We start from the raw sequence: 22,609 nt of genomic DNA, 5'->3' as shown, positions 1-22,609 counted from the left end.
TGTTTAAATACTGTAAAGTAAAATTAATTTTATATAAGAAATAACCAAAAATGACATGAAAGTGGCTTTAGTTTATCATTAAAAAAGAGAAATATTATTATATTAATTTGTCGTTGGAAATTTTCTTATGTTGTAAGAAAAAAATTATCTCATGTAATAGAAACAAAATTACAAGTGTGGCCCACAGATAAGAGGAGAAAAAAAAATTAAAGTGGGACTCACCTCTCTTTTGTGTGTCTAGAAAATTAGCTTCTCTTATGTAACATGAGATAAATATAATCATTTCTTTATACTATCAAATAATCATGTATTATTAGTTTATTAAAGGAATTTACAACTAATACCTAAAAGTCTAATTCATGTAATGTGTGTACAAAATTTTCCCATGTCATGGTCAAATTTAAACTCTATATTTTATGTAAATGAATCTCTATAGATAAAAAGTTTACCTTAACAAGAATTGATAGGTTTTTTTTTTTTTGTTTTATTAATCTCATGTTAAAAGAGATAAGTTATCTCATGTCATAGAGACAAACTTGTGGGCTTCACCACCTGAAAAAAGAAAAGAAAAATGTGGCACAGTTAACGAAGGGTCTGTAAGAGAAAAATTTATCACATATAGCATAAGAGTAGTTTTTTTTTTTTTATCACAATAGCTTTTTTAAATAAAAAAATTTCTTCGTTAAAGTCTTTTTCAAAAGTAAATTAATCTAATGCAATTAGAGAATCTTGCACATAATTGATACGAGACTAAGGGTTCGTTTGGATGGGCTTTTGAAAAACGGACTTTTTATGAGTTTCTTTTTTTAAAAGAACTTATTTTAAAAGTTGAAGTTATTTTATGTTTGGATGCAATATTTAAAAAATATTTGTGAGTAAAAATATCATTTAGATGTTAAAATAAAAAAAGTACTTTTAAAATATAAAATTATCGTTATGCCCTTAAAAAAAATCTTTTTTTCCCAAAAAAATTCCCTCCTTCCCTATCACCCTAACCCTAATTTTTCTTTCCTATTCTTTGAAACACATCAGGGATAGCAATAGTCACCTCTATAAACCCTTCGATTCCCATTTTCACACCACCACCTAGTTTGACGTCTTTCAGCTGCATAATTATTGTTGTTTGGTCTAGGCTGACTTCATGTTTCGATTTTCACATGATGCTGGTTTGGTTTGATATTCTTGATTTACTATTTTGGTATGTTTGTTTGCCGCGGGTTGGAGTGACTAAAGTAAAAAGGATATTTTGTGTACCATTTTCCTTTTTACACCGATTTGGTCCCTACTTTTGTTCACGGTCACCGAATTACCCATCAACATTCTTAGGGTGCATTAAAACAAAAGAGGATATTTTGTGATAGAAATTATCACTATTTTTGCTGGGTACCGTTAAGCTGTGTTGTGGTTGTTTAATTTTGAAGTGATATATATTGTAGTTGGGTGAAGGAATGAAAAGTTGGGAGAAGAGAAAAAATGAAGGCAAAAAGGAGGAAGAAGAACATTGCAGCTGAGATGGATCCCGAAGAGAGATGGATAAAAAGGAGGGTTTTTGAGTTACTTTTGACTTCTTCTTCTTTCAAAAATTAAAATTTTTAACTTCTCAAAAAAGTTAAATTCTGACTTTTTAGCTGGCTTTTTCTTTTATTAAAAGCCACATCCAAATAAGTTAAAAAAAATTAAAAGTACTTTTAAAAAAATAAAAACAGCTTCTGGAGGGCAAGAAGCTCATCCAAACGACACTTAGTCCCACATCAATTATGTGGCGGGCTTCTCTAGATTTATTATTGGCATGCGGGATAATCAAAAAATTGAAAATATTATTTTTTTTAATAAAAAATTGTAAAAACATAGCAATTTGAAAATAACTTACAGATTTATTGTATTCAATCACATCCCTAAAAATTATTGTTGTCAAAAACTAATCTAAAAATGTAGAAACGGTAGAAATGCAGTATAACATGTTAAAACGTAAGTAGAAACAATTATTAATAGAAAGCACTATAAAATAATAACAGTCAAATATTTCACTTTTTTTAACCTTATAATATTTTAGAAAGTAAAGCAATTTTCGTGTGATGTTGGTTAGACTTTATTTGTTATAAACCTAAAGAATCAGAAAGCAAGGCACATAAAAGGATAATCTTGCTTTGGAGACTTCAGAATGAAAGGGTTGAGATCAGTGTTATTAAATCCGATCCGGGCATTGATTCGGTCGAAATACTGGGTTATTGGTCGGACTAGTGGGTCACTGGTCGAACCGGTTGACCCGGATATATATAGATATATAGAAATATATATAATATGAATATATAAATTCAATTATATTCTTTATATCTAAAATGAATTAAACAAGGTTCATTAAATAAGCTCAAAAATTTGAAGCATAAATAAATAAAAATACAAGCTATTATTATGTCAATTTAAATTGCAACTCAGAATCCCCATAAACATACCTCTCAATAACATTGAATTCATATTTTTCAAATTCAACTACATTAAAAATGATATATGTCACATTCTCTTAATTTATTATTCCACAAATTGCTTCAGTATTAGAAGTTGAAATTTGAGGTCACTGTAGAAGAGTATACTAGCAAATAAAATTATAAAAAATTCTTAAAACGAGCTCTACATTTTTTTGACAAAATTAAATAATTTTGGTTTTTTAATTTTTTTTTTTAAATGCATGACCTGACCGGGTCATTAGGTCACCAGGTCACCGGTTTTGGCCGAGTTTTGACCAAGTCGATGTATGACCGGTCCAATGCTTGACTCGAACCGGTCCAATGCTTGACCCGAACCGGTCCGATGTCCAGTTCACCGGGTTCCGGGTCGGGCCAGGTTTTACAACTATGATTGAGACTTATAGAAGAACAAGTGGTAAGTGGGTTGCAGAGATCTCTATTGTTATTTAGATTCTCGAGTTGTTTATTCACCTACTAAGAAAAATACTAAACACTGTTGTAAAATATAAACAACACAAAATTAATTTTTTGAAAACTATATGCATTAAAATTTAAACCAATGTACATTTTAACATAATTATTAAATTGAATTAATTAATATTATGTGAATATTTAAATATATAATCATTTATTATTCCGTTTAACTCTTAGATTTAGAAATATAAGCATAGAGTTTTCTCATGTTGTAGGAACACCCGACACAATGTAATATGTAATATTTTAAAAAGTATATATAAATAAAATATAAAATATCTTAGATATTTAGATAAAATATCTTAAATATTTATAAACGTAATGATTAAGATTCCTTAGATATTTGTAAAGGTAATGATTAGATTCCTTAGATTTTTATAAAAAGTAATGATTACATTCCTTTTTCAAAAACTATAACCCCCCTCCCCCCAAAGTTGCGTAGAGAGGAAGGAGAGAAAGAGAGAGAGAGAGAAAAAGAAAGAAGGAAAGAGAGAAAGAAAAGAGAGAGAAAGAAGGAAAGAAAAAGAGAGAGAGAAAGGGAGAAAGAGAAAAGAAGAAGAAGAGAAAGAAAGAAGAAAAAGAAAAGGAAAGGTAATATTGAGAGTAAGCAACTCATTCTCTATGTTATGTTTAAAATTGTTATTTAGAGTTATTTCTTTAAAAGTTGTGAATATGTCGTTACTCTGCCAAAATTATTTTATGAATTCTTTCTACTCTTTTACTTTATTTTATATATTTGGCTTTGTTAATTTGATGAATTTACTTATAGTAGATGTGAGAATAATTTTGAATCAAGATTATAAAAAATTAAAGAATTTCTTTGGTACCAATTGAATACTAATGGAATATGTAATCTTTTACAAAATGATTCTGATGTGACTGGCCCACAAGAGGATCAAAATGCTTATAGGGTGAGGGACGTCTTATCATGACTTGATCTCCTCCATACAGAACATTTCACATACATAACACACAGAGTTTGGATGCTCCAGAATTGAGCATTAGTCATTTCAGTTAAAGATTACACGTTCCTATATATGTATCTAAAACCCACAAAGTTTGGGTTGAACCCACAAAGGTTTGGGTATGATTGAATGAAGAACCCACAAAGATTGGGCTTATATTTATTGTTTATGATATTATTTTCTTATTATAAATTTTATTCTGTGAGAATGATATTTTTCACTAAAGTGGTTGGATTGGTTATAGTTCGAAAACCCCAATATTACTGAGATTTATCTCACGTGTGTTTATTTTTATGCTAACCTTTCTAGAGTAAACAGACCAGTATATGTAGCTTTGGAGTAGGATAAAGCACTGTGGCTAAAGACGTTGAAGACTATATGGAGCTTAGTGGAGCAAATTAATAGAAAGAAAATGTTTCTAAATAGTTTAGATTATAATGTATTTCTGATGTAATAGTGAACTTGACTTCTGTATAATTAAAGATTAAGAATATTTTGTCATATGCCTTATTTCATATCTGTTGCGTTAGAATTTCACTTAAGAATTAATGTGATATCTTCTATCCTGTCAGTTATAGAGGATCTTACATTTTATGGTATCAAAGCAGTGATTCAGGTAAATAAAAGACCTAAACCATTATAGTTGCTTGTATTTTGTCATAGATCATGCATATTTTGAGTTATTTTAATGAGCCTGATCAACTCACTATCATAAAACAATATATGTAGATCTATGGCAGATACAAAGCAGATATCTTCTTCAACTTCTGAACCAGAAGTTAACCCAGTAACGGATGCGTTTACCCGAGTGGTAGAAGCTCTTAGAGAACAAACTATGACTAATCAGCAAATTATTCAGTAGTTGAGGGAGGATCGTGCAACCAGAAATCACACCCATAATTCTGAAAGTGAAAATGGACCTAGAACTGCAGATACTTAGGGAGGACTTAATTCTGATTATAAATGACTCAATGAATTCCGTAAGCATAAGCCTTCCACTTTTTGTGGAGATTATAACCCTGAGACAGCCATGGAATAGGTGAAAGAACTTGAAAAAATATTCCTGGTAATGGACTGTCCTAATACTCATCGTGTAAACTTTGCCACGTACTTATTGATTGGAGAAGTAGAGCATTGGTGGACAAATACCAAAAGATATTTCCAAAGCCAAGGAACAGAGATTACTTGGACAATCTTTAAAGATGCCTTTTTGGAAAAATATTTTCCTCAAAGTGTAAGAAACAGAAAAGAAATAGAATTCCTTGAACTGAAACAAGGAAACATGACCATTGGAGAATATGTAACAAAATTTGAAGAACTGTCTAGATATTCTACTTATGTACAAAATCAACCTAATGAGGAATGGTTGACAACTAAATTTGAATCTGGACTAAAATCTAAACTAAAAAGCATGATAATAGGACACCAAATCAGGAACTTTTCATCATTAATAAACAGGTGCAAAGATATTGAAGCAAGTATGAAGTAGGCTGAGGATGCAAGAGAGAAAGACAGAGCCTCAAATCGGAGAAGGAATGATGACAACAATAAAGGAAGGTTTCCACGGGCGCAAAACTCGGGAAATAATTTTGCTAGCAATGGAGGGAAGAAGAATGCGGGTTAGATGAATTTTCAGATTCAGGTATGTCCAAAATGCAAGAAAAATCATGCTGGAGAATGCTTGGTAGGAAGAGGTGTGTGCTTTAAGGGTGGGAAGCCTGGACATATGTTGAGGAATTGTCCTTAGAATCAAGGTCAGAATTCATCAAACCAACCTACAACAAGAGGAAGAGTTTTCACCCTAAGTGGTCAGGAAGCGGCTCAAGCTTCAAACTTGGTTCAAGGTACGAGCTTAATACAAGATTCTCTTATAACTGTACTTTTTTATTCCGGGGCTACTCATTCTTTCATATCCTTATCTTCTGCTCAAAAGTTAAAATTACCAATTTCTATTTTACCTTCTTATCTTGAAATCTTTCTTCCTACTGGAGAAAAGATAATCACATCTCAAGTCTGTAGAAATTGTCATTTTCAACTCGAAGGGATATTGTTTGAGGTAGATTTCGTTTGTTTCCCTTTTATGCTAACCTTTCTAGAGTAAACAGACCAGTATATGTAGCTTTGAAGTAGGATACAACATTATGGCTAAAGACTTTGAAGACTATATGGAGCTTAGTGGAGCAAATTAATAGAAAGAAAATGTTTCTAAATAATTTAGATTATAATGTATTTCTGATGTAATAGTGAACTTGACTTTTGTATAATTAAAGATTAAGAATATTTTGTCATATGCTTTATTTCATATCTGTTGCGTTAGAGTTTCACTTAAGAATTAATGTGATATCTTCTATCTTAGTCAGTTATAGAGGATGTTACATAATAGATCCATAAATTGGTTTCAAAATAGTATATTTTCGTAATTTTGTATTTAAATAATAATATATTAATTTTTTTGCAAAGTCTCAAGCCTATGTTTATAATATATTAATTTAAATAATAATATAAATTAATTTCAAAATGCTATGTTTTCATAATATGTTATTTAAATGCAATAGATCCACTTGTTCTCCTATGAGTGGTAGGCATAAAAAAAAATGTTACTATATCATATCGTAACCGTTGATTTTCGTTAATTAATGATTATTATTTATTATGAATTAATAATTAATTAATAAGTTTGATTCGTGAAAATCAATAATTAAGATATGATAAAGATATTGATAGTAACATTATTTAACGGTAGTAACACTATCTTATTCCACCAAAATATGCTATTCCTAATAATAATAGGGCTTTATACTTCTCCTTGGCAGTAAAACAAAAATTTTTCCGGCAAGTGTAATATGAAAAGATGAAGGAAGCCGAAAAGCATATACAAAAAAAAGAAAGAGAAAGACTAAAAGGGATTTAAGGCAAAACGTTGTCGTTTCCGATTGCAGGAAAAAACTTTATTTTGCCGACGCAAAGCCCATAATAATAATAATAATGAATGTATACTTTTGATAAAATTTCAGATAATGAAATTTTTATAAAAAAGAATAAATAAAATTTCTAAATCTGCGGGTGAGCTCCGCAAGAGTGTGTGATTTTCCTTGCATTCCGCAATGGCGCTAACCTTTGAAATTGACAGCCATTTTTAGGCGTCTAATTCATACCCGTTTCCTTCTCCTTCCTAAATTTAGCCAAACACAAAAACTTGCGAATCTGTGCTCAATGTTTCTTTCTATGTTTATTCTCTTCGAATTTCTTCGAACAAAAGACAAACACCATCTAACTTGTTTCCCTTTCTGCGTCGTGCCATTCCATTGTGCTGGAAGATGCACCACAACCTTGCAAGGTTGTGGATTGCTTTGCTTGCGGTCTCAACCACGCTAGTTCATTGCAAAACTGCCTCCCAAGATGGTATCCAAACTTTGCAACTTTCCTTCTTGATGTGTAACGAATAATTGGTTAAATGCATTGTTCAATTTTTCAAATTATTATGATTATCGATGAACTTGTGCAGTTTCAGCCCTTAATGTGATGTATACCAGCTTAAATTCTCCTTCACAACTGAGTGGCTGGAAATCAAGTGGAGGTGATCCTTGTGGCGACTCCTGGGAGAGAATAAAATGCTCAGGCTCATCTGTCACAGAAATGTAATAGTCTTGTACCCGCTGTAGACTATATTTATGTAAATTCATCAACAGAGATTACCGTCTATTTATTACACTAATGGTTGTCAAAAGTTTTTTTTTTTTTATCTGGAGTTGAGTTGAGGCATAGGCATTCTAACTATTTTCCCTTCCCTTGTAACAATTAACAGAAATTTATCTGACCTGGGACTTACTGGATCAATGGGCTACCAGCTGTCTAGCTTAACATCAGTTACTTATTTGTGAGGCCCAGATCTTCAAATAGACACTTCCTTTTTTCTTTTTCTTTTTCATTTGCAATGAGAGAACATCACTTAAATGCCATGCATTAATTTTTCGTAGTACAGTGATTTGAGCAACAACAACCTCAAGGGTGATATACCGTATCAACTTCCTCCAAATGCTCGTTACATGTAAGTCAGTTTCATATATATAATGGCGCCAAATATAACGCTACTACCTCATTACTCCATGAATATACCGCTACTACTGCACCTAAAAAGTTATATATTTTTTTTTTCAGTAAGTATAAGTTAAACTTTTTAGGGTTCTTGACCGGGTATCAGAATTAACATGACCAAGTAATCAGGAGTTGGATTTTTACCACCTCATTCTTCTAATTAAATTATTATTTCAGCACAAGATATGGTGGTTCTGGACTTTGTCCAAGCTTCAATCCCTGAGAGCTTTACATCCTGGTGTGTGTTAAAGATATAAATCATTTGGCAACAAACCCACAACATGGGTCCGATACTACATCTCAACCTAAAACTTTAAGACATTAGGTTTATAAGTCCTTTCAACCGCCATCGATGGGCTAAGTAAACAACAACGTTAAGTGGGCTTAGAAAACTATAATCTCAACCCAAAACCTTAAGACATTGGATTTATGAGTCCTTTCACTTATATGTGCTATGTTTAGCCCATTCTTTTCTAATGTATGATCTTTTATCACTCACTTGAGTTCACAATAGGTTTGCACCTAATAACTTAATCTTTTAGAATGATTGTTTCTTGATTGTAAGTTCCCATATATTGGTCTTGTTTAAGAGTTATTGAGCTTTTCCCACTTAACATAATTTGGTAGATTTTTGGAAACATCCTAAGATATTAGTCAATGTGATTTTAAATTTTCCAAGTTTGAATATATGTTTTATGCTATTTCCTAAAACTAAAAGTGTTTCCAAACTTCCCTGTGTTATCCAAAAAAGAAAAAGTGTTTCCAAACATTTGGATTCGTTCCCCTTTAATTTAAAAAAGGATGGTCAAAAGTGTAATCTGCTCAGAAATTTTCTTCTTCCAGGTAGCTTGCATTTGATTGGCGTCATGTTTGTCATCAATAATTCTGTTATCTTGTCATGCAGAGATCTTTCTAAGAATGGCTTCACTGGAGGTGTACCTTATTCCATTTCTCAGATGAGTGACCTCAACCACCTGTAAGAAAAGTGCCTTTCTATTTTATTTTATTTTCATTTTTCTCATAACTTTTCTTTTGTTTCTCAACATGTTATGTGTAAAAAACAATTTCAACCCAAAAACTTAAATTGTTAGGTGTTCATGGTTATATTATATTTTCCAATACCATGTCAAGAACATTTCAACTCAAAGCTTGACCTGTTAGGTGAAAGTCACATTAATGATTTTATATTATATTTCTCTAACATTATTTATGCAGAAATCTTGGACATAATCGGCTCAATAACCAGTTGGGAGACATGTTCAAGAAACTCACTAAACTCAAACAACTGTAAGTGTCACAATTCTTGCAGTAAGGATTCTAATATCTTGATCTGTACTTTCTTGCTATTGCTGATTTTGGCATTTAATTGTAGTTAAGGTAGAAGTTATTAGTAAGAACCCGGTTCCAGCCATATATTAAATAATTTTGCATTAGGACATGTAAACGAGTAAGTGAACTCATTCATTGTTGCTTGAGGTGATTCATTTTTACTTTAAGATTGTTCTGTTATGGAAACATCTCTCTCTTTCTTTTTCATTTTCTTTTTTTTTGATTTTGTTAACTTGAATCCACTGTTATATTGAGCTTTTAAGGATTTTTTCCTCTGTGCTGATGCAATGAGTCCCCTTCTGAAAAGCTTCTATATCGCTTGTACAATACCTGCTATATTTCATATATAACTACTGACACTTATATTTTATATATTAATGAAAATGGTGCTTCTGTGTATGTATTCAAAACTGAAGTATATAAACCCTTTCCCCTTCTTATTTGACTTCTTATCACATGATTATCAGGTTCCTTCAGACATGAAATTTTTATTAACCATTAACCATTGAATAACATATAGGGATTTATCATTCAATTCAATGTCAGGAAACCTGCCTCAGAGTCTTAAATCACTCTCAAGCCTCAAGAAGTTGTAAGAACTAATCACTACCACTGTCACAGAATATATATTAACCTGTAGTTGACATCTGAACTGTTTACCTTCAATTTGTCCTTGTACAGGCATCTGGAAAACAATCAATTCTCTGGTTCTGTAAATGTTCTTGCAAACCTTCCACTTGAAGAATTGTAAGTTCATGTTTGCCCTCATTAGAATGATTTTCCATTGCCCCCCGCTTTCCTTTTTTAAATGTTCAAGTATCTTCATATATTTGACTCTTTAGACTTGCAGTGCAGCAGTTACACCTAAATAATATGTCTAAGATCATCTAGATGTGTGTATGTATCGTATTTATGCATGACTATATTGTATTTATTCATTCCATTATTTGCAGAAGAACCATGAGCAACATCTTTCATCACGAGGAAGTAAAATGTCAAAGTTGTTTAGTCAATTTGTGAATCAGTAAAGACAAAGATGTTTTAACTTAATGGGTCAATTTTAATTTTATAATGTGGATTAGTGGTGCAATCTGTTGAAGAAAGATATTGAATTGGATTTTCTCTTCCTAGAGACTGAGTTATAATAAATAAATTATTATTTTAATTTTAACAGGAATGTTGAAAACAACAAATTTACTGGCTGGTTTCCTGAGGAGTTAAAGGATATAAATAGCTTGGAGTAAGTATTTTGCTACACTCATTTTTTGAAGGATGCTGTACTTAGGTTTTTTCTCTAACCTTGTGTTGTTAATTCCAAAGAACTGGAGGAAACTCTTGGTCAACTGGGCCAGCACCTCCTCCTCCTCCTGGTACACCCCCTATCAAGCATTCTGAGAAAAAGAAGAATGAAAAATCTGTTGTTAGTGGAGTAGCTATAGCAGGCATAGCTTTTGGTGTTCTGGCAATAATTATAATTGTCATTGCTCTTTCAAAAAAAAGGTCATCTTTAAGGTCATCTTTACCTTCTTCACATTTTATGGATGAAGAGAAGAATAGTCAGCGTAGATCTTTTACACCCCTTGCATCTCAGGAGTTATCCAAAGATTCGGGTGCTGATGTCAGCAAAGAATACAAAGGTGGTCTTTTTTTATTGAGATTTTTAAATACTTTCTGTCATTCATGACTTCTTGCAATTCATATTTCTTATGTCAGCCAAAATATTTTTCCTTTATGTTTTCTGTGAAAAATTTCGCTGAAGAAATTTTGCTAATATATATTGTGAGATATAACTATAGTGTAAAAGAAGCAACTGTGGATAGACAGTAGCTGCTTTTGACTCTGTTTGATTAATTAAAAACCAACTGTATCTATTTATATTTGTTGCAGATTTCATTTTAATTTTCTTTTTCCTTGTAAGGAGTGTTGAATTTAGATATATGTGTTCCCTCTTGTCGTCATGACTTAAGTTGATATTTTCTTCATATTAGTTTATACACTAGTTTATGTTCTGATGACAGAACTTGACTGATTTGATGAGTAGATGGTCTATAATATGGCATGGTAAATTCTTATGACTCAATGATTGAACCTTGTTACAGATAAAAACTCTTTGGATTTGCACACCTTAAATTTTTGGATGAGTTGATACATGACAAACTTTTGGTGTTTGTTAAAAAAAAAATTACCTCCATATATAAGTTTTTTAAGTCATTTTGGCACATTTTGACATTTGCAATATGGAGTTGACATCGTCATTCAATTGAATTCAAATGTTATATTGGTTACAGGATTTAAGTCATTGGACTCCACTTCAATTGACATAAAGACTTTGCAAAAAGCTCCATCAATTGATGTTAGGTCATCAATCTCTGATTGTGTGCAATCTTTTAATGACATTGAGTTTGCAAATCGTCTAAATGCTAGAAGAAGCACATCAATCCGTTGTATTCCTTTTTCATTGGCAGAGTTGCAGACTGTTACTGCTAATTTTGCTTCAGGTCGACTTCTTGGCGAAGGATCCATTGGACGTGTTTATCGGGCCAAATATGCTGATGGAAAGGTAGTTCCTGTTTAATTAAACTATGCATGAGCTTTAGTATAAACTAGTCATGGATGAAAAATTCATAAGATTAGCTAAGAAGCACCAGTGAGTCAGATGTCTTTCCAATGAAAATGCCAATGCATATATGACACACCTATGTTCATGTCTGACTTGCAGCCATAATTGTTGAAATTAAAATTTAACTCTTATTGGGTGAGACATGGCTTTGGGACAACCTTGGCTGCATTTAAATTAAAAAAAATAAAACTTACTTTTGACTCTGGGAAACCTTTACCGTATGTTATTTTATCAGGTATTGGCTGTGAAAAAAATCAACTCTTCACTTTTCCATGGTGGCCCTCCTGAGGAATTCTCTCAGATTGTTTCAAACATCTGGAAACTTCACCACCCAAATATTGCTGAGCTTGTTGGTTATTGTTCAGAACAGGAACACATGTTAATATATGATTATTTCAGAAACGGCTCTCTCCATGACTTTTTACACTTATCAGATGACTTCAGCAAACCACTCACTTGGAACACCAGAATCAGAATTGCATTGGGAACAGCTCGGGCTGTTGAGTTAGTCTATATCTAGCATATAATACTTGCATTTTGACGTAGCTGTTGTGACAGTATGAAAAACATATTCCAGCATATGGATATGCATCTATAGTATTAATTTATGCACCAGAAGTGTGGTCCACTTAAACCAGTGTTTAGTGCTGCATTCTTCCTAGATAGGAATACCGCATTCCTTTTTCTTTTCTTTTTTTGTGGTATTTTCCATTAAATTCCAGATTATACATTTATTTTCATATTACAATTTTAAAAACTCCTTATTTTAGTTTGTTTCATAGATATGTATAAGAATGATATTACTTAAAGACAATGATATATAATTATTTATAAAAATTCAAGTACTCAACAAATTTTTTGAGTTGGATAACTTATGGTTTCCCATGATATTCAACCCAATTCCATGATGGATCTCAGTTCAAATAATAATAATTTTTTTTAAACAATTATAATCTTTCTTTTTACATTAATTGCATTTAAATATTATTACCACCATTCATTTATGGACACAATCTGAATATTCAGGTACCTACATGAAATTTGTTCTCCATCTTTAGTTCACAAGAATATCAAGTCCTCCAATATTTTGCTTGACACGGATCTGAATCCTCGTCTCTCAGACTATGGTTTGGCATCCTTCTATCAGGTTTTTCTTGTTTGTCTCCCACGTATTGAATATGTGTTTCCTTTTCTTTACTGCCTCCATGGAATTTTGATATGATCTTTTAACATTCCTAGCAAGGAGAAAGAAAAAAAAATTTAGAACAATTCCTTTTCTAGCCTATTATGCTGCCAGCATTCAGCATAGTAGGCCTTTGTTTCTTAAGATTTGTTTTTAGTATCCTTATTTCCTCATAAATTCTAGTTGCTCTTTGACGACTATTGTAGAAAATAAACCTAGACTCTCTAGAGTCTATATTTTGTTATCATTTAAATTTTAGAGAAGTTCCCATGAATTAATGCGAATTTGAGTATTTTGTGTCTTCAAGGCTTACTATTGCTGTTATTCCCCGCCGCCACCCCTGCCTGCTCTTCCCCCTTCCCCTCCCCTGCGGTGATTCTTATCAGTTCACTAAATGCAGACAAGAGTTCCTCAAATCTGGGTTTTTGGCCTCTTTACATACCTAAAAAGTCTAATTAATTTCTGCCTGCTTGCAAGAATTTTGTGCTGCAAATGAAAAGGATTAGAGACTTGATAATATTTTATTTCATCTCGAATAGAAATCAGATTTCAAGGTCATGTTACTAGGAAACTGGGGTTAGACTAATCTTAAAAATATACGCTCTAGTTTATTTCTCTTCTGATCACGTTTAGGCATATCTGCAATTTGAGGGCCTACGGTGGATAAATGTAAAGGAATTTGAACACAATAAAGTATTAGAATATATTAAAAATATATCATAATATATACTTTAGAATATGTTATGTGATCTCTTAGAAATATTTTCCTTATTTTTTTTATATTTCATAATTTCCGCTAACATGACACGAAAAATTCGTGTTCGGGTCGACTTGTTTTCAAATTTATTTCGTGTTTGTGTTCGCAAAAATTGACACGAAAAAATTTGTGACATGTTGCATGTTAAACTCCAAACCCGAAATTGACCATTATAATAAACAGCACACTTAGCTTACCAAAAAAAAAAACACACTTTGAGATTGATAGGTTATTTGTTGTGTCATGTCATGCCAACCCACATAATAAATAGTACACTTAGATATCGAAGGTTTTAACTTATTTTCAAATTCGTATCATGTTCATATTTGTACTATCGTCAAATTTATATCATATCGTGTCATATCGTGTCAACCCCAATTATCACCCCCTATCTTTTTCTTCCTTCTTTGCCTAAATACCTATAATGTCAACCTAACGTCTAGATATATTGACATTGCCTATATTATAATTTTTCATCTGGACTATATTGTGTTTCAAGTACATTTTTAATTTCTACCTGCTCAATTAATCAGACTCTTAAAATATACCTGGGCAGAATTTTTTTATTTAATTATATTTGAAAGTTACATTATTCAGTCCTGGTAAGATCCCCGGATTTATCTTTTTTTATATTGACTTCTGCTATTAGTTGTCAAAGTTTAAGTATGCAAAGCAGCAATGTATTTGGAACTGTAGAACTTGTCATGGAACTCAGTGATGAGAAAGCTTTTTGGGTAGGATCTTTATTTGGCCAAATATTCAAGATAGATAAATTTCTAGATAATGGGCTATGGGTATTTAAAAAAAAAAACAGGAGATATATGTAACATCCCGAGCGCTGACGAGGGCGGGGAGTGATCGCCGGTGCGAAAGGGCATGGACAAGGAGCGGCTCCTGACAGGCTTCCAGTAGAGGGTTACATGCATGAATGATTCGAATCGACACCCGAAAGAGAGGGATTCCAAAGACTGTGCAAGTGTGAGACTGCACAGTTTGGGATAGCTTATAAGAATTAATTGGTACTACCTATGCTAATAAGATGCATCTTCTGTTCGGTAGCTCAGAACGGAAGAACTCCATAGTTAAGCGTGCTTGACTTGAAGCAATTCTGGGATGGGTGACTTCCTGGGAAGTTTTTCTGGGAAGTGTGCGAGTGAGAAAAAAGCACACTGAAAAGTCTCGTGTTAGTATGTGGGGATAGTCGTTGATTCTTGAAGCGGCCGGGCGTTACAATATATGTGGGGAATTTGCTTGTCCAACTTAGTATTGAGTTATGCTAAATTTTCTTTATATTTATTGGAAAGGTTGGGATAAATGTTGCATCAAAACTAAAACTAAGGAAAACATAGTAGAAAGCCAGTAATTCGCTGGTAAAACACAATTGTATGATATGAGAAAAATCAAAATTCATTCATAGAGGGAAAATAAGAGACAAAAATTAAGTAAAGCCTCACTTTTGGTTCTGAGATCTTTTGTGTCTAAAAACCTAATTAAATTCTTCAGCTCCTCTATTTAATGTGAGAGGGTTTTAAAAACTACACACAAAATTGGCCGAAGTATCCAACTGATTTTTCCTTTTCCTTTTGCATATATTCTACAGTTTCTTTCTTCATCTCTTATATTGTGATTTTGATAATCACTCCTACTGTCTGAAAATTAGGTGAAATACCATAGAGAAGGTGGCCAAAAGACTCAAATCCTATTTCTCACATATTTGAATTAATGCTTTTGTTTATGTCATTTTACTGATGGACTTGGCAGTAATTATGCCTATTAAGTGGCATTTGCACATCTTGGAGACTCTGCTTATTTCTTGTGATAAACTGCCAATGTGGCCTTACTCTGATTAGTGTTTTATGTAGTTTCTTTCCAAAAATACCCTGTAATGTATGAGTCTTGTTTGTTCCAGCGTACTAGCCAAAATCTTGGGGCAGGATATAATGCACCAGAATGCACAAAACCTTCAGCCTATACCCTGAAAAGTGATGTATACAGTTTTGGGGTAGTCATGCTGGAATTATTGACAGGTCGAATGCCTTTAGACAGGTGCTTAATTACATTCTCTATAATCTAATTTCGTTTCCTTCTCTCTTTGTTGAAGCAATCTATGCAATATTCCATATCTGAGATAAAGTTTTATTGTCTTCAGTTCAAAGCCAAAACCAGAACAATGTCTCGTTCGTTGGGCCACCCCACAGCTTCATGACATCAATGCGTTGGAAAAAATGGTTGACCCTGCCTTGCGGGGACTTTACCCTCCTAAATCACTCTTCCGATTTGCTGATATCGTCGCTCTTTGTGTTCAGGTGAGTTATGAGTGTACCACGTCCTACATATATACCAGAATCAGTTTTGTATCTTGATTTTAAATTAATTGCCATTATATGACTTGATTATAATCGCATTCTAAGTATTTTAATACAATTCTTTCTATTAGTCTGAGCCCGAATATCGGCCATCTGTGTCAGAGGTGGTTCAGGCATTGGTGCGATTAGTTCAGCGTTCAAGTATGAAAATGAGAGAGGAACTTGAAGCCTATGGTCGGATCGATGATTATGATGACTCATCCATTGTATAAATGTCACATATTGAATGAAGAAGCCCTTGCCACCCCCACTTCTCAACTCGTGGTCACTTCGATAGATGTACTATTTATAGAAATTTCAGTGATCCCAGCGTTTTGAATTTTTTATTTTTTTTCTTCATAAAAGTAGTCGTAGGTTGTACTAGAAAAGCTTTTGGAAAATTATAAAGATTTGTTTTTTGGAACAATTTTAGGGAGATAATTATTGAGATGTGTAAAACCCAAGAAAAAAGGATACCTGGTTGAACACAAGTATTCCTGTTTGGCTGTGTTGATGCGTTTCGTACACTTACAAGTTTGAAACATGGAGGGAGCAGGATACTTTTCTATTAAGATGGTGTTCGGTGACTTTGGTTAGGCAACTAAAATTGCTTTGACAAGTTTTTCTTATACAATCTTTTATATCATACGCATACAAGATCCCTTGTATGTATCGCAATTGAATCAATCTGTGCGTATGAGTTCAAATAATATAAAATAATTTTATGAAAATATATGTTACAATTACAATTGTTTTATGTGATCGCATAACTTTTTTTTTTTTTAGTAGTTTGATCGCATAACTTCACTTCACTTGGGAGGTTCTAAACCCACATTATCTACGACTGTTGATGAAAAACTTGACATTTTTTTTATAAATATACGAGATGTAAAACTAGTCCTCTAAAGATTTTAAATGTATATTTTCTTTTATATTGTAAAACAAGCATTAATTTAGAGACTAAAATAATATTTGAAAAAAAAATAATAGTAAAGTTAATATCAATTTTAAATATTAAATAATCAAATTGATATATTCCGGAAATCTTTGAAAGACTAATTTCTTTTCATACCTTTTTTGGGTAGACTCTTTTTATTTTTATTTTATTTTCACTCTTGTTCTTTTATCTAGGATATGGTCCTAGATAAATAGGTATGAAAACTATAATTGTAGACCACTATCAAATCTATGGAAATATATGTTTATACATTTCTATTAATCTCAATTTTAGGAATTTTTTTTTCTATTATTTTTAGAGAATCCCTTCAAATTCCAATTAAAAAGATGGAATGATATTTCATGATCTTGGGAGACGTAACTTGACTAACTTCAACTGGCCCCCAAATTCTTCAAATGCATTTATTTGTTGTTCAGAGGGTTGCCCAAAAATAGTATATAGGGCATGTCAATCAAAACTTGACGAGTAAACTAGATATAGAGATGGGAACTAGGGTTGTTGTTTCCATTAATATATAATTTCAAGACCGCAATGAATTTATAGGATGAGATCCTTTATTTGCAGTAGAATGATATACACAAATCTCAATGAATAGAAAAATGATTTATGGCTACACAAATCATTGAGAATAGTTCCAGATCTGCTCCAAGACTAACTATTGTAGGAGATTTATTGAAACAGCTGAATTCAGAATATGGTAGAGTTGCTTCGGGGTGAGGGACTGCTCATTTGATGGGTGTTGTAATGACTCTATTTGCTATCTTTCTATTTATTATTTTGGAGATTTATAATTCTATTTATTATTTCTTATGTTTCATATGGTCCTTTTTTAGTTTTTTTTCCCTTCATCTCCCCCACTTCTTCTTGTCCCTTTCTTTTTTACTTTTATTTTATTTATATATACATATCTATATACATATATTTTTTATTTTATTTTATTTTATTTTTATTTTATTTTTTCAACTGTTTTGTATTTTCATGTGAGTTCATCTACCACTGACCCCAATTAATTTGAGATAAATGTGATGTTGATGTTGATGTTGAATGGATGTAATTTTTATAAATTAAATTCACTAGAACTGACTAACTAGCTATTCAATAGAAAATTAAGTATTTAGGTTTTTGTTTTTTAGCCCGTTCCATTTTAATTTGGAAGTTCCACCATGAAATTTGTCTGTGCTTGTATTTTCGGAATATATGTGTTTGACCTGTTATAATTGATTTCATTGATAGTACAGATCAGTGTTAAGAATGTGGCTTTAACACTCAAGAAAGTGGTGAATTAAGTAATACAAAATTTTCATAAATGTCTCATTTTTGTTTCTAAAATATCATTTCAACCAAATTTTGATATATGAAATGCTTATAAATGCATTCAAGCAATTCATTGTATATTATCTATTAAAATTTTATAAAATATACTAACACATACAAGATACCAAGGAATAACTAAAATAAATAATTAAGGGTTTGGAAGAATGCAAATTTGGTTTATCTTGATTTGACTAGTACCACTTGTAACCTATGTTCAGATTGCAACCACTCAATAGTTTTCCATTATTTCACCAAATCTCCATTCATGGAGGATAAAAGATTTGCTTTGAACCATATTAGAAGGTAAAAGAGAGAAAATAAAAAATATTGATTTCATTGATCAAAGTAATTAATTTGTACAATGAGACTCTTACATAAAAGAGCATGAATGTTTACCAAAAAAAAAGAGCAAGAAAAAATTCTAGAGTATCATTGAAATACTAAACTAGCCTTATACCTAGTATCTAATATAGCTCTTAACTTAGAATGGACAGGCCAACATGGAGCATCCACCAGTCCAACCAAGCATAGCCAGAGCTTATATCCCATCACCTTGTTTGCCGCCACTTGAGTTACAAGCTAGCGTTGTTCAGCTCGAAATGCATACAGACATGTCAGAGAATTATAAAGACATTTAAGTCTAGCTCGACTCAGCCTATTTATAGAACTAAATTTACGCAAAATAGATATATAAGAATCTGGGAAGAGAGAGATTTTTAACTCACGTGATGATTCACTCCTTATTGGATTTTTATCTTAAAAATGATGTCATGGACATAAAAACATTCTAGGTCACACTGCATAGAAAAAGAGAAAAAAATTAAAATGGATCTCACATCTTTTTGAGTGAGTAGAAAAAAAAAGTGTCATATGACTTCTATTTCTCATAGTTTTAGAACCCAGTTGGTAGATAGCTGGGTTCCTTAAGCATGCTAACAAGGGTTCGATTCCTGATCGTGCGTATGGAAAAGGTTTTGTTGAAAAAAGTTTACCCGCTTAATATGAACTTCCGTTCGATTCCTGGCCGTGAGTATGGAAAAGGCTTTGTTGGGAGAGGTTTACCCACTTAACGTGATCTTCCATCTCGAAATAATTAGTCTTCGGCTGTCGGATACCTGGGAAACCAAAAAAAAAAAAAAACTTTTGCCGACCTATAAATATCAAAACGGTTACAAGATTGATCGCAAAGTTATTAAAGGTAATATAATAAGTTTTTTGTTTTAAAAATAAATTTTAATATAGAGTTATATAACCAAAAAAAACTTTCGTCAAATTATTTAATATCCAAACGGTTACAAGATTGAATTCAAAGTTGAAAAAAATAATATAATGAGTTTTTTGTTTTAAAAAATTAAATTTTATTATACATTTTTGTCAACAACAAAAAAAACGCTTGTCAACTTATTTAATTTCCAAACGGTTACAATATTGAATGCAAAGATAGATGTATTTTTTTTTTAAATACTATTATTATACAACCTATGTAGCACCGATACGACACGCGACACGTGACACGACACTCCGACACGTCAATCTTAAAAAATTATGGATTTCGACACGTTGGGACACGTTTTAATATTAAATAATATTTTTAATTTATATAGTGCATATTTCATTTAATATTTAATAATTTAACAAAAAAAGAAACTAAATTAATAATACCCATCAACACATTATAAAGATGGAAGCTTTAATAAAAAAAATAAGAACTGAGATGAGAGAGATATATAATATCAGATAGAGAGATCAAATCATATTAGAGAGAAATCAGAGAGAAGAAGATACAACAAGAGTGTGATAGGAATCGACAACAATAATGCTGAGATGATCTCTTATCTACTTAAGGGGAAAAAAGACAAAAAGATAAAATTGATATGATCAGGTGGAAGCTTTATTAATATATTTTAACTTTTAAAAAAAATATTTAAATTTTTTTTTAAAAAAAATTAAAAAAAATTACGAAAATGTCATTTGACCGTGTCGGACACGGTCAAATTCGCATGTCGGAATGGTCAACGTGTCGGAAAAAGTCAACCGCGTGTCTGACACCGTGTCGGAGCGTGTCGCCGTGTCGGAGCGTGTCGGACCCGACTCTTCCTGTTTTTACAAGTGTCCGTGCTTCCTTGTATACAACTATAAAAGAAAACGTTCGTCAACTTTTGTTATAATATAATAATTTTTTTGTTTTAAAAAATTAAATTTTACCATACAATTTTGTCAACATAAAAAAAAAACGCTTGTCAACTTATTTAATTTCCAAACGTTTACAATATTGAATGCAAAGATAGATGTATTTTTTTGTTTTTTTAAAATACTATTATTACTTACAATTTTTTTTTTACAACCTCTTACAACCATATCTTAACATCGTTGATTTGCGAAAATTAATGAGTTTAATTTGCGAAAATTATAACCGTTGATTGACGGAAATCAACGATATTAAGATAAGGTGGTAAGAGGTTGTAAAAGAAAAATTGTAAGTATAACCTTCCTCTATTATACAACTATAAAAGAAAACTTTCGTCAACTTTTGTTATACCCCTTATACGTATGTATGTTTTTTTTTTTTTAAGAATTAACCTAACCCAATTACTTCTTCGAGGTTAATATGCATAATGTTCTAACAATGTGATGACCGAAGATAGATCCACCCAAGGTGGGAGTTTTCAGAGGTGGAACTTGGAGTGTTAAAATGTTTACATGATTCTGTCCATATACTTTCACACAATCTAATGAAATAGTGACACTGCACAACCTCGGCAATCTGCAGAAAGAAAGACAATATGTGGCCATTTTAATTGCATTTGCGGGACTCATTTATTACATAACAACGTTTTAATTCGAATTATTCAGATTTACAGAACAGAACATCGAATAAAAAAGAGAAACACAGAATATCTTCAATCCTCAACCGATAAGCTTGAAATGCTCTAATTGTCTCGACTTCAACCATGGAACGTTCCAAATCAATGACCTCCATGGTTATGAAATACAGAGTGGAAGAAACCAGATGTTGTTTTGCACTTACCACCTTTGCAAATTTTAACACTGCATTCTATTAAGCAAAGACAAATTTTAACACTGCACTCATAGACTGAAGACAGAGACATTGCAAAGAAACACAGACTTAATAGAACATTTCAAACATATTCAAATTAAATATAAAACACATATGGTAAGAAATTATAGAAAAGGAGTACCTCTTTCTTGTTGTGTTCGTTCACAGCAAAACGAGCAAGTTCAACAAACTTAACGTCGTTTTCTATCCCGTGATATTCATGAGTAGCACCCTCCATTTCTCAGAAACAAGCGAGCATACCAAGCGGAATCGATCACTCTCGCTCTATGTTAGTGTTGAAGTGCAAAGTTTGCCCACCAATTGTTGCATATAATGGCTATAACGGGAAAAAATGATTTGCACGTTATTATTGATTATTATGACTATAATGTCAAATTGATTTGTGTCAATCTGCAATAATGACAAATTATTTAAAATGACAACGTGAGTCATGTTTGCCTATATAAATTGGGAGGCTCTCACCACAAACCTATGTTATGAGTTGAAGTTTAGAGTTCTTTTTCTTCCTAGAACTTCAGAAAATGGTTAGTATTTCATTTGTGATCAGTTTCTAGGTTGTTTTTGGTAAAATGGCAGCACTAAATTGGAATGTTACCTGCTTTTTTAAAATGTTTTGTCCCCATATTTCAGGAAGGGAAGATGAGTTGCACAGTTGCAGATGCTGTGGACTATAAAGGTTTCCCTGCTGACAAGTCCAAAACTGGCGGTTGGGTGCCCAGTACTGCTCTTATTTTAGGTTTGTAATATAAATATATATAGGAGGGCAGAATCTTTTGATGTAAGATTAAGAAATTTTAATCTTACAACCATTCGATGGACAAAAATTAATAACTGAAATGAGGAATAAATTTTTTTAATTTTATATCAGAGTCAAAAAAAAAAATTCCTCCTCTCTTTATATATGTTACACCCAATTTTAATTGTTAATCCCACTAATATTTAATGATTCTAATTTATTAATTATGTGAGTTGTTAGGTATAAAAGTAATGAACAAGTAAAATTGGGTGTGGGACAATTTTTTTTT

At 32.0% G+C, this 22,609-nt stretch overlaps 1 protein-coding gene across 1 annotated transcript; it reads left to right on the top strand.

The window, feature by feature from the left end:
* Nucleotides 1-6,987: 6,987 nt before the first annotated feature.
* Nucleotides 6,988-16,890, top strand: LOC133305225 (protein STRUBBELIG-RECEPTOR FAMILY 5-like). The gene is made up of 16 exons (XM_061505382.1): nucleotides 6,988-7,306; nucleotides 7,410-7,542; nucleotides 7,710-7,781; nucleotides 7,887-7,952; nucleotides 8,904-8,975; nucleotides 9,215-9,286; nucleotides 9,849-9,920; nucleotides 10,010-10,075; nucleotides 10,503-10,568; nucleotides 10,649-10,965; nucleotides 11,617-11,888; nucleotides 12,184-12,452; nucleotides 12,975-13,095; nucleotides 15,798-15,934; nucleotides 16,038-16,194; nucleotides 16,326-16,890. The coding sequence occupies exons 1-16, from the start codon at nucleotides 7,222-7,224 to the stop codon at nucleotides 16,464-16,466; spliced, it is 2,118 nt and encodes a 705-aa protein (XP_061361366.1). The 5' UTR covers nucleotides 6,988-7,221; the 3' UTR covers nucleotides 16,467-16,890.
* Nucleotides 16,891-22,609: the final 5,719 nt, after the last annotated feature.

Source organism: Gastrolobium bilobum, unplaced genomic scaffold (genome assembly GCF_033153095.1).
Source record: "Gastrolobium bilobum isolate Gb01-03AN ecotype WA unplaced genomic scaffold, APGP_CSIRO_Gbil_v1 utg41381, whole genome shotgun sequence".
NCBI classification, from domain to species: domain Eukaryota; kingdom Viridiplantae; phylum Streptophyta; class Magnoliopsida; order Fabales; family Fabaceae; genus Gastrolobium; species Gastrolobium bilobum.
The sequence above is the reverse complement of the archived record's forward strand: the minus strand, read 5'-3'. Positions and strand labels throughout refer to the sequence as shown.

Excerpts from the sequence above, each read along its gene's own strand:
- LOC133305225 (XM_061505382.1), top strand. The coding sequence starts at position 7,222 with ATGCACCACAACCTTGCAAGGTTGTGGATTGCTTTGCTTGCGGTCTCA. Across the intron at positions 9,287-9,848 it reads CTCACTAAACTCAAACAACT|GGATTTATCATTCAATTCAA; the intron begins GTAAGTGTCACA and ends AATAACATATAG. Across the intron at positions 10,076-10,502 it reads AACCTTCCACTTGAAGAATT|GAATGTTGAAAACAACAAAT; the intron begins GTAAGTTCATGT and ends TAATTTTAACAG.